Genomic DNA, 13,568 nt, shown 5'->3' on the forward strand with positions numbered 1-13,568 from the left:
GGAGTGATGTGGGGAAGGGGCCATGAGCCAAGAAATGCACACAGCCTCTGAAAGCTGAAAAAGGTGATATGAATATGAACCTTGAGGAGAAACACAGTCCTGCTGGCACCTTAATTTTAGACTGTTTTAAATTGTTTTAAACCACAAAATTGGTGGTAATTAGTCAAAACCAGTGATTATCTGGGGATGGGGAGTGGAGCAGAGGGAGGATTACAAAGCAACACTAGGAAACTTTTGGAGTGACGGATATTTTCATTACCCAGATTGTGGTGATGATTTCGCAAATGTATACACATCAAAGCTTTTTGAATTGTACATTTTAACCATGAACAGTTTAATGCATTCATTATACCTACAAAAATACCTACACATACCTACATAAAACATGCTTTAAAAAATAGATATACCAATCTTAAAATCGCTGATTAAAAAACAGGCAGAATGAAATCTTTTTAGTTTCTGGTGTCTTTCAGAAGAAATGAGTGTTCCGTGTGCAGCAGAACTCTTAAGCCTAGGTACCTGAAATTCCAACCTTCCACTCAGAATTCCTAACTCCATAAATATGAGTAATTTTTCTATGTAGGCAACTTTTATCACATTCCGCAAGAAGTCTGTGAACAAAAATGGTGGAGTTAAAACCACTACTTTAGAGGAATCTGAAGAATGAACATAGTGAAAATGTTATCCCACTCATTATTAGATCTCAATTCTATTTTATTTTTTACAAGGACACAACTTAGGTAGATGATCCCAATTATATCCCACAATGGAGCACACACCAATCTGGATCACCTTCCCAGGCCAGGGATTCCCCTTCTCTGGTAAACGCACCTTTCACTTGGCCAGTTGTTTAGATCAGAGAGAGGAAATGACCCAATGCTGGCTAATGAATAATTTACGGAGTTGTAACTAAAAATCTAACAATAACCTGACTTCTTCCTTGCATAAATTTAGGAGGCTACTGGACTTGGGACATTATCTGTCATGTGGATCAGGAAACAGAGAAATCCAGTCAGATGAAAGAAACAGATGAGTAGGAGAAAAGGTAACTTCCTGCTTGCTCCTAAATGGTCCAGTCTCTAGTCCCCTTCTCGTCTACAAATCCAGTTGTTCCATGGGTTCCGTGAGCCCCCACCACCTCACACCTATAATAAAATTCTCCGCTCTTTGTTGGCATAGGTGGGTTTCTATCATTTGCAAACAAGACTGCTAAAGCAGATTTTATCTTTAAAAGAAAACACTGGGTTCACTTTGTATTGGAAAAGTAATTATTTATTATGACAAAAATAAAACTGTTGAATGAAAACAAATGAAAGTTACACTATATTGCACCATGATTGGAAATGAGCCAAAACCTGTCTAAAAGATGAACATTCCAGAGCAAACAGCATCCTTTTACTTGGGTTAAATAGGCATGCAAACAACTCATTATAACATAATTGCAGAAGTAAAAATTACGAGTACTGGCAACCTAAACTTAACATATAAAGGAAGCACTTCATAATAGTAATAAAGTATTAAAAACTTTAAAACATGGCATTTAAACAATCCCACCATCAGGAAAACATGCTTTGAACCATTTTCAAGAAGTGATAATATGAATGCATTAATTTACTTGATTTAAATTTTTGCTGTTGTTAATGCTTATAGATTGGACCAATGGAACACACCTGTTTGGCTGGGGTTCAGACGCGCAGTTTGTGGTGTAAAAGACATTTTTCTTTCCTCTGCACAATACCAGAGGACCCACAGACCGATCCAATTCCCAATTCTGACCTATTAATACCATCTTCTAGTTGACCAAGCATAGTAACTAAAATATTCTTAGAGCTTTCGTAGAAAGCCTGAAGCTTGAGGAGTAACAACAGTTTGTATTTAAATCTTAAGAAATACACATAAATACGAATACACTTTAAAGTTGTTTTGCATTCTGAGGCAAGAAATAATAAATATTGAGTACAGGGCCTGCTGCTTCCTCTTTAATGCTCTAAAGCACCAATTTATGTTAAAAGAGCAAAGTGTGATTATAATTATTCACTCTGATTAGAATAAACCAAACACTGAGGTTGTAATTGCTGTTAGGTTTTTGTTGTTGTTGTTTTTAACATGCCCTGTGGAATAGATGAACATGGTAAAATCTGTAACTATTCTGTAATTGAAAAAAAATGACCATTTTATTTCACACTTTCAATGAAATAGCAGTTAAACTTTTTTTAAATCATAAATACAAGTTTTTGTAACTACACTCAACAGTTTACTCCAAGAGAATAAAATAGGGGCTTTCGGAGTCCCTACATTTCCTGAGGGAAAATATAAAGATTAAAATGATTATGGTCTCTTGTGAATGGGGCTTACACATGCAAAAAAGTCACTGATGACTGGGATCAACTGATGGTCATTTGATATCTCACCAACACTGATGGAAATATATTCACAGTACAATAGAATCAATCCAATTTAGGATTTCTCCTTTCCCTTATTTAATTAAACTAATTAAATATTGACTGAGCACTTTCCTATGTGCTTTAATGAAAACCGTATGTGTATCTGATATATCTACCATGTTGGCCCAGCTGGTGGTAAACAAGAGTAAAACAAAACAAAATCTCCAAGGAATGCTATCCCTTAGTTATGAATTCTGCATATTTCAAATACAGTTTGGGTGAAGGGGGTTTTTATGGGATGGTACAACATCCCACAAACTTGAGCAAAGCACCTTATGGGTAGAAAAATGAGGTAATTTTTTAATTAAAATTTTACAAGTTGTGCAAGAAAACATATCCATTCTTTTAAAACTTTGTTTTCTATTCCAAAAGCTATGCACAGCACATTTTATATTTCTCCATTTCCAGGAGAAAATGTAGACTACTGGTTTAAGAAATGCAAAAGATGCCTTCACGTGACTACAGCTCCAAATTCTAAAACCCTAATCAGTCTTTACTCCTTTGGCCACATTAAGAATAATACAGGCCATCTAGCTCTACGGTAAAAAGACTGTATTTTCTAGTAATTTTAAGTACCCTAAATATGGGGAGAGGCAGAAGTTCATTGCTTTCATTCACATTTTCTCTTATCTAATATCCTTTTGAAGATTTTTCGACCCCATGGTATTGTCTTTACTTTCAAGTGCTTTGAATTTGTTTTTCGGTATGCTTCTAAACCTCCAAATTAATATTTCCCAAATGTTTCACCAAACTATATACACTTAAAGCTGCCTTTAGGTCTGATGGGCACAATTTTTTTTTTTCTGCTTTCAATTTAAAATGGAATAGTTGAAGATATTTTTTATGTTAGTCTTTTTCTATTTATTTTGATCACCTAAAATTAAAAAAAAAATACTTTTTGGGGGAACCTGGCTTTTGGATTTCACTTTTCACAGTAATAGTGAATTAACAAGGATGAGACACTACTGAAAACCTAACCTTGAATATAAACCACTTTCAGATTTATGTAGACATTTGTAAAAGACTGACAACCTGGCTACTGACCCTACTCTTTCAATATGGAAAGTCACACAGAACTGTAGTTTGGGGTGGCATCAAAAGGCAATAAACTCTGAACAAACTAACCACTTACATTCAGTTAGTACAAGCCAGGAAAATAAGGTAAATTCTCTAGAGGAGAATTACTTCCAACACAGGCTGGTTCTTTCTAAGCAGCTTACTATCCTTCTCTTAGCAATATGGCTTGTTTTCTCTTTTGCATTGTCATTAGCTATTCGCTGAATTTAAGTTGAATAGCAGTTACTGGTACTTTTTTCCCTACTTGGCTGTATTCATATTCTAAATAAAATAACAGGTGGGAATCAAATAATGGATAAAGATACATTTAATTTCATATTACATGTATTTCCTTACTATATGGAGGATTTTTAATTTTTAATAGTAGTATATAAGAATTCAGAATTTTAAAACCAAAAGACATTTTAGAACTGTAGTTTAAGTTTCTCAGTATGAGAAAAACAAAAGGAAAACCGTGGACACGAATTGTCTAAGGTCAACCAGACAATTGAGAAACGGCCAAATTAGGGCTCAAATCCACTTTTTTAGATAGCACAATATTCTACTAGATACAAGACACCATGCTGTATCTTGAAGTCACTTTACCCCGGCAAAATGTAAAACAGCCTTTAGAACTGAATCAGGGTGAAGTTTTTTTGGTTCCAAAGCCGTAGACGAACGGTCTGCCTCATAAAGTTAGTCTTCAAAGGTAAATTCCAATGAAATTTATCCATCTTTAGACATGACACCAGTACATTTTTCTACTGATATGGTTTTACATAGTTAAGGACTAAATAAAAATTGATTATTCAGAACAATTATATTTATAATTTGTCCTAAGAAACTACAAAGATTTTTTTTAAAAAGCTTCTATATTCTTTAAAATTTTCTTTGTGACCCCCACAACTTTTCAGAGAATATTGTTTACAGCACTTCCTATCACTGTTTCCACAGTAAAATAATTATTTTCTGTTTATGCTAGAATGAAAGTTAAATTATGCCTAATCCAAATGACTGTGGCTATGGGGTGGCACCCACTGAAAATTTTTCAGCAATGAAACTTAAATTTCTTACCTTTCTTCTAATGAATATAGAATAAAAATATTGATACCTTTAAGCATACTAACACAAGAAACTACAAGCAAAAATTACATATTTCATCTTCAGTTTTTAATAGATTATATATATTAATATTCCAGGTTTTAAGGAATTAAGTTACATTAACAATAAAAAATATTCAGTATATTCCCTTATAAAAGGTTCTATTCATTCTAAGAGTTCTCAAATGGGCTTCAGTATGAATGATGGCTTTAAAAATGAAGGACATGACATGCTCAAAATTAAGAAAAATGCTGTATTTGAACTTGCAAAGATAACTGAACACTTTGGTTATAACATACTTAAAAGATTTCTGTTAAAATTTAATTTCCGTATTTTCAAATTAAAAATAAAAGGTAGAACAGTCTCGTGAAGGTAATGTACGTGGGTCCCCTGCTTTTCACTTACTCTAAACTGTGCTAGCCAATACATGGAGGTGAAGGGGGATATGAAACAAAATTATTTCACCATTGAAATAATTAGCTGCTAATGTGACTTCCACAGAACAGGTATAATATAAAACTAAGAATGTATTTCAAAATATGAATAAAGGCACTAATTACAAATGTACACTTTTCAGACAGTATCTTATAGTTCATTGATTTACAATGAATGTCAGAACCAATGCTCCAGTATTAGATACTTGCTTGGGTTAAAACATTCTCTTGGAGTAAAGAATAATTGGTTTTCACGCTACTGTAACAGGAAAGATTCAGTGAAAACCTAAAAAACACTCTTAAAAAGTCTTACATGAATTTCCTAATCATGAACTTTTCCCAATCAGCACAGTCTACACTGATGCCAATTTCATCTTCAACACATGGCTAACATAAATCACTTCTAATCCAAAACTAACGAAATATTTTTTAAAGGATTTAGAAAATAAATTGTATTTTAAAAATTAAATAGCAAATTTGAGTCTATACTAGTAGTTGGCAAAATACAATCAATATTAAAAACACTTTTAATATAATGCTGATGTGGCAATATAAAAAATAACCATATAATCTGACAGAAGAAAATTGAGCCAGCCAATCTTACTAGATACAAGAAGGCAGATAATCATTTCATAAGAATAAATACAGGAGTACTAAGTACGCTTTTTCTCAGGACAGACTTAGGGGAATTATCCTCAGTACTTATGGTAAACAACATAACCATAGAAATTCAGGCAAACTGTGTTTAGGTAAATGGCATTTTCTTAATTCCCCCACACCGCACAGACACCACAAAGCATCCATATTGATTTATGTCTGCTTTTTGCTCATGTTCTTGATTATGGGTTATATTAAAAACTAAGTTAAACTAAACTTATCCTCTACTTGATATAGAATCACTAAGAAAAAGGTTTAAAACAAAGTTAACTGCTTTCCAAAGCCCAGAAAGCTTTCCTCTGGCCACTGTTCATGTCAAGGGTCTGCTACAACTAAAGATAAATCAGAAAAATGTTACCACATTTGACTAAATTAACTTGACTAAATATAATAAATCAAGAACACCTGAAAAAAGAGCAAAATTTAAATCAACCTACAAAAATATTAAAAATAAAATACCAATTTTGAAAACATATTTTGATATTACGAACACTGAATCTTTTTCATCAAAATTAAAAAATACTGCAAAAATGAAGTATTATTCTCTAAGTATTCATTTTATCCCTTTCATTTCAGCAAAATCACACATTTGAATAAACAGGATCGAAATACAACACTTGTCTTTCCTCTTAAGGAATATACTGTCTAGGTTATTGTCCATATTAGACAACTGCCTCAAAAACATTTTAATGCCATCCAATAAACTTTTGATAGATGATGACTTTTTAATTTATAAGTTGTTAAGAATATTAACTTTGAGTCTCATATTAATATTCTAAAAGCTAGGATTAAATTCAGCAGTTTCTGATACGATTTTAGAACCCAAGGCGTAACTACAAAGATGGCAATTGTTTCAAGTCTATTACATAACACCGTCAAATAAATTCAAGGAAAGCCATGTAGTTTTTTAAAGTAATATACTGCTGGTGGTAAAAATGTTACGACAGACACAACTTCAAATTGTAAGAAACAAAATGGACTGTTTATACTTCAGCTTTAGCTACTGCCCAGAGTAGCTGTGATATATCTTGCAAAGAAAAGAGCTAAAATTTCTGTTGATAATAAAGTTGTTTGTAAACTGAGACTACAATATATTCCAATTGTCTTATTTTTAGTGCTGGTATGCTTTACTAACTTCTGATAGTTTTATATGCATTGAATAATGTGACGTTCTTAAAATATCAGATTTATTCAAGAATATTTAACATCAAAGCTGGACTTTTCAGTAAATATTTTACCTTGGTTAGTTTTTGACCAAATGTTGCAGGCAGAAGAGTGAACTTGATTCCTTTAGAAAAATAAACAGCCTACTTAATTTCCATGCAAATAACAACTTAAATATTATTCCATGACTCGCAGTAATGTGGGGGAAGTTAACAGGCAAGCACTCATGATGTGGTATCTTCCTTACATATATCCTCTATGCAGATTTCTTTCTTTATAGTAAGTTCTGTCCGAAAGATGAATGGTTTATAGAAGGAACAAATATTTAGTGCTGGAGAAGTTTGCAGACAGTACCTGATGGTTTCCATGACTACTCTATTAAACCAGTAATTCTCTGGCTGGGAGGGCGTGGTGGTCAAGAACTGAAAGCAATTGGTCATTAAGGTTATAAGAATATTTCAGACGACATCACGCATATGACAAACATTTCTTACAAGGTAGTCACTGAATAATTAGAATAAACAGAAGAATTGTTGCCGAAAACATAGTTACACATTATGTTCATCCAACTGAAGATTAGTGTATTAAAAAAAAAAGTTAAGAAAAAACCTTTCATGTTCCAGTTCAGCGGCACTTGATTCAAGTGTTGCTCTCAGAGGTTTGTGTTGTTATAAATTAAACATGCTGCTGCCTTAGCAGCCAAAGGTACTAGGAAAAAATGTTCATGTCACAGAATAAATAGAGCAGTCTCTTTCAAGCAAAAAAGTTATCTCACACCAATCCGGGAGGTCATCCACTCTAGACCTTGGCATAACCTGAACAAAAGATAGAAGTATTTTTAAAATTAAAAACTTTATACTTAAAAATTGAAAGTATACTTATTATTTTTAAGTCTTAACCAAAGGCTGGTAGCACAGTCATTATTTATATACATCAGTGTCAACATTTAAGCCACACTATAATAAGTTAAATTTTTAAATGGCATAGTGGGAAACTGCTTCAGTCTCATCTGGAAGATACAACTTTGCCAGTTTTGCCATGAATATTGCAAATACTCCCCGCCTTTTAAAATAAACCGAGACTTAAACGACTAGGGAAAGTTAACAGGAACTTCACCTTACCCTCCTCAATTCTAAAGAATGGAATACTTATGACTCAGTCTTAAAAGTATGAGTCAAAAAGGCCTACACACAGCTATTACTGCAAGCTATTTCTGATAAATACTAAGAGAAAAACTAAGAAGGTGAGATTGATTTGTGGATAAGTTCTCTGGTATAAACTGGGTAATACATAAATAACATTAGGTTCTTCTTGGCCTAATACCCACATTCAAATTGTTAGAAATGGAAGAATAGACTATATAGCATTTGTCTCAAATGTTTATTGTCTAGAATTATGCCTCCCAAAAGACCTCCTAACAATAAAGATGTTCTCTGGCAGAAAGCTGACAGCTTAGGTTTAAGTCCTTGCAGAAAATGTGAACTTCCTTTCAAGCTTCCTCTTTAAAAGAAAGGTGACATTACAGTTTTTTTCTCAGTATATGATAAAGGCAACAAAGAACATCAAAAAATTTGGATTATGAAAACTTAATTCAATAGTTTATTGCTTTTTGGTACAGTGTTATATTTACATTAAAAGTTTTTAAGTTGCCAGTGATTTTATTAGAATTATTTCTATGTTGTAAGCCTGAGACATATTATAAAAATCACCTTTAATTAAGAACAAACAAACAGAAGAGGAACAGGACCCAAGAAGAAAACAAGTTGGCCTAAAAAGTTGGAAGAAATTTGAAAGAAGTCCTACCTCCCCTCAGACCAATGAACTTACCCTTCTCCTGTGAGAGCACAGCAGGACTGAATGTGCCATGGATGATCCTTAATTGAACTAAGGGTGAGGTATTTTGAGATTTCAGCTGCTGTCATACACCCTTTCATATCCTGTTTATTTGCAAAGATAAGGACTGCAGCCTTCCGTAAATCCTGCAATCAAGACAAAATACTTCTAATATGTGAAATACCACAATTTAAATTTAAATTTAACCAGCTGAACAGTTATAATGAAGTGCTTCTACTTTAACATAATCGGGCACTAATATTTAATATAATCTCAAATATCCATAATTTCATTATTCATTCTAACAGACAAATATTAAATAATTATTTTTATTTTTGAGTCAAATTGGACAAACTGAAAAAAAATTCAAAAAAATTTGAATTTTAAATACTGACTCAAAACTACATAAGTAATATTCTAATAGGTAAATATGGTAGTATGTTGCCAAACACTAGAGTTTCTCCAAAACTTAAAAGTAGAGAACTGGTGGTAGGAGTTGGGCAATACTTCTTACTTACTAATCTTTGTATAACATAAGCCCATTGGTTAATATTCATTTCAGTATTGTTTATACTATGAAAACATTAGAAGAATAGATTGACTGTGATACATTCATACTGTGGAAAACTATACAGTTGTTAAAAGGAATGAACTAAAGCAGTACATATTAACATGGATATATCAGAATGTATTATCATGGATAAGTCACAATGTTGTACAAAAAGAGCAAGATTCAGAAAGATATATATTATATAGTATTAGTTTTAAAAACATGGAATACAGGCCAGGCACAGTGGCTCGCACCTGTAATCCCAGCACTTTGGGAGGCTGAGGCAGGTGGATCACGAGGTCAGGAATTCAGGACCAGCCTGGCCAAGATGGTGAAACCCCATCTCTACTAAAAATACAAAAATTAACCAGGAGTATTGGCGGGCGCCGGTAATCCCAGCTACTCAGGAGGCTGAGGCAGAGAACTGCTTGAACCGGAAGGCAGAGGTTGCAGTGAGCCAAGATCGCGCCATTGTACTCCAGCCTGGGCGACAGAGCAAGACTCTGTCTTAAAAAAAACAAAAAACAAAAAAACATGGAATACAATACTCTGTATAACTTCAAGACATAAAAATGTAGTAAAAGTATAAAAACATGCATAAGAATACCAATCACTACTTTTAGGATAGTAGATACCTCTGAAAGAGAAGGGAAGAAAATCAGATTGGCAAGGTATCTTAAGATATTTCATATCTTATGTTGATATGGTGCATGAATGTGTTTTACTAAGTTTTCTTAAATATCTGAAATACTTAGAATTAAGTGATCTTGAGTTATTCATTAAAAAACTTTCAGTTACTATAAACTTTTGGGGAAAAGACCCTAAAGTTTTCCTTTTGTTTATCTCATTTATCAGACTTTTAAAGGCATGCTTAAGTAACTTTAGGTTTGAAAAATTTTTGCAATAACAGTAGCAATCTACAATTAATGTCTTAGAGTTAAGTTTGAAAAAATAATGAGCATTTTTTTTACCTCAAGACTTTCATCAGTCTTGTATGTAAAGTTGCGTTAATAATAAAATAGCCAACATCATATCACATTAAAGCAAAAAAGCAAAGGCAATGTACAGATACTTGACTACATTGTTTTTTAAAGATTTACTTTAAAAATTTACCTCATGAGCCAACATTCTGTATAATTCTTCTTTTGTAATAGCTAGTCGTTCCCTGTCAATGCTATCAACAACAAGAATGATGAACTAGAAGAAAATTAAAAGGAAAGACAGAAAATTGAATGGGATGTTGAAAAGTTTTCTGTAAAACCACTCAAGTAATCTAAGTACTTTATCTACACGGCATCATCATCATCATAAAACATCTACTGCTTTTTCATCATAAACAGCTTTTACGATACTGAATCACATCAAACAGTAAAATCCAAATGTTAACGATAAGAAAATAACTCAAAACTTCAACAAATAAAAACTGTGCCCAACTTGAATTTTTAAAGTGATGCCTGAATACATAATACTATGATTTGTTTTCAAATGCTGGTAGTAAAAAGTAATTTTTTAAAAGAAACTTATATTAATTTCAGTAATATTTTCCACTAAAACTTCAAAGTACTCCATTATCATTCATCTAAACAGTCAATAATCACTTACTTCTATGTACCACAATCTCCTAACTCTTAGAAAGAAAAGCTAGTTTGAAAGAAAAAGATAAATACATTTTAAAAATAAGACAATTTTATAAAACAATATCAACCATAAATGCTCAAGATTGAAACATATATACTTAGGCATTAATATATTGGAGATGCAGGGGAAATTAAAGGCAAGCCAGAAAAAAGAGGAGAAAGCTGTTGGTAAAGCTATACATGAAAAAAGGTAGGTCTTGCATATTAAAAAGTAAGAAGATATAGGCCAGGCATGGTGGCTGACACACATGTAATCCCAGCACTCTGGGAGGTGAGGTGGTATGATCGCTTGAGCCCAGGAGTTTGAGACCACCTTGGGCAACATAGTGAGACCCTGTCTCTCCACAGAAAATAAAAAATAAAAACTAGCCATGCATGTAGTCCCACCTACTTGGGAGGCTAAGGTGGGAGGACTGCTTTGAGCCTAGGAAGTTGAGGCTGTACTGAGAATCATGCAACTGCACTCCAACCTGGGTGACAGAGAAGCCCTAACTCATTTTAAAAAAATATGGAGGGGCGGGTGAGGAGAAGAAGGAGATGGAAGAGACGATACAGCAAAAAAGGGCCCTTAAACTGAACACTTTATACAGAATAAAAAGTTAGGAAATGAGATGAAATGATGCTATTACAGCAGGAGATAGATGCAAAATAAACAGACATGAAGGGTGGAATTAGATTACAGAGATGACTTTAAAATTAGGGAAACAGGCTACGCGCGGTGGCTCATGCCTGTAATCCCAGCACTTTGTGAGGCCAAGGTGGGGGGATCACTTGAGGACAGTTCAAGATCAACCAGGCCAACATGGTAAAACTCTGTCTCTATTAAAAATACAAAAATTAGCCAGGTATGGTGGTATGTACCTGTAGTCCCAGCTACTCGGGAGGCTGAGGCAGGGGAATCCTTCGAACCTGGGAGGTGGAGGTTACAGTGAGCTGAGATGGAGCCACTGCTCTCCAGCCTGGGTGACAGAGTGAGACTCTGTCTCAAAAAAATAAATAAATAAAAAATAAAAATAAATAAAATTAAGAGAACAGACAACTAATCTGAATATAAACTGAGTTGGGCTTACAAGGGAATAAATGGAAAAAAAGTCACGTGGCAAAGGAGGAATCAACAGAATATGCGGATGCAACTGTGAGTTAATGAGAGGAAAGTGTCAGGAGTTACTTAATACCTGTAACTTCTTATAATGTAATGGACATACTGCAGTTTTTGGGGGACTCTTCCACATGAAGAATTTTCAGAAAGCAAAGTGACAGTTTTCTTTGTAGTAATTTTGATATTCTTGTAGAGATCACTTATTAAAAGAACATTTCATGCAAATGGCATCAGTAATGGATTATCTCTTTCTGGACCCATGCTAAGTCCTCTAGAGTTTCAGTCATTTCAAGAACTACCCTTTTGAAACACTTTAAGTACACATGGATTCACTAGAATCAACTTTGACCTATTCATTAATGAGAACTGTCCTTTTCACAGCTGGAGTTAACTGTGAGCTTTAAACTACTAACAAATCTGATGTTTAAATTAATCATATGCTATAATGTCGTTTGTCCGTTACTTTTTTTTTTTTTTTTTGAGAGCCAGCGAGACTTTGTCACCCAGGCGGGAGTGCAGTGGTGCTATGTCAGCTCACTGCCACCTCTGCCTCCCAGGTTCAAGCTATTCTCATGCCTCAGCCTCTAGAGTAGCTGGGACTACAAGCACATGCCACCATGCCTAGCTAATTTTTCTGTTTTTAGTAGAGATGGGGTTTTGCCATGTTGGCCACGCTGGTCTTGAACTCCTGGCCTCAAGCAATCTGCCCACCTCGGCCTAACAATGTGCTGGGATTACAGGAGTGTGCCACTGCATCTGGCCCTTCTCTTACTTTCTAACTTATTCTAGTTTCAGAACATTATTTTACTGTATAAACATGTAAGCTACCCTTTAACTATACTATTTGCTTATCAACATCTTCTGCATACCCAATAAAATAATTAAGTGCTACCACAAGTTCTGAGTATCTATGATATGCCATCTTCGTTTACTACTTACATATTGCATTGGAATATATACACACATACACATATGCTAATATAATATAAATCTAGAACAATACATGTTTTTTATTTAAAAAGGCAACTTTGTTCACCAAAAATTCTACATATTACATCCTTTTCTACCTCCTCGTTTCCAACTCCATTTTTTTTTTTTTTTGAGACAGTCTCATTTTGTCACCCAGTCTGGAGTGTAGTGGTGCTACCTCGGCTCACTGCAAACTCTGCCTCCCGGATTCAAGTAATTCTCCTGCCTCAGCCTCCCGAGTAGCTGGGACTACAAGTGCACCCCACAACACCCAGCTAATTTTTTATATTTTTAGTAGAGATGGGGTTTTACCTGTGTTAGGCAGGATGGTCTCGATCTCCTGACCTTATGATCCGCCCACCTTGGCCTCCCAAAGTGCTGGGATTACAGGCCTGAGCCACCACACCCGGCCCAACTCCAATTTTTAAAAGGTCTTGGCCAGGCGCGGTGGCTCACGCCTGTAATCTCAGTACTTTGGGAGGCCGAGGCGGGCAGATCATGAGGTCAGGAGATCGAGACCATCCTTGCTAACACGGTGAAACCCCATCTCCACTAAAAATACAAAAAATTAGCCAGGCGTGGTGGTAGGTGCCTGTAGTCCCAGCTACTCGGGAGGCTGAGGCA

General features: G+C 34.5%; 1 protein-coding gene across 1 annotated transcript in view; it reads right to left on the bottom strand.

Annotated features, from left to right (window-relative positions):
• Positions 1-1,254: 1,254 nt before the first annotated feature.
• ARL5B (ADP-ribosylation factor-like 5B) overlaps positions 1,255-13,568 on the bottom strand; it is a 29,357-nt gene continuing 17,043 nt past the window's right edge. Inside the window, exons 4-6 of the mRNA XM_011963868.1 lie at positions 10,353-10,436; positions 8,684-8,835; positions 1,255-7,671 (exon numbers count right to left, since the gene is read on the bottom strand). Coding sequence (XP_011819258.1) covers positions 7,623-7,671; positions 8,684-8,835; positions 10,353-10,436 — 285 coding nt within the window. The 3' untranslated portion in view covers positions 1,255-7,622. The remainder of the gene's footprint in view (positions 7,672-8,683; positions 8,836-10,352; positions 10,437-13,568) is intronic.

Source organism: Colobus angolensis, unplaced genomic scaffold, assembly GCF_000951035.1.
Source record: "Colobus angolensis palliatus isolate OR3802 unplaced genomic scaffold, Cang.pa_1.0 Scaffold63, whole genome shotgun sequence".
Classification (NCBI taxonomy): Eukaryota; Metazoa; Chordata; class Mammalia; order Primates; family Cercopithecidae; genus Colobus; species Colobus angolensis.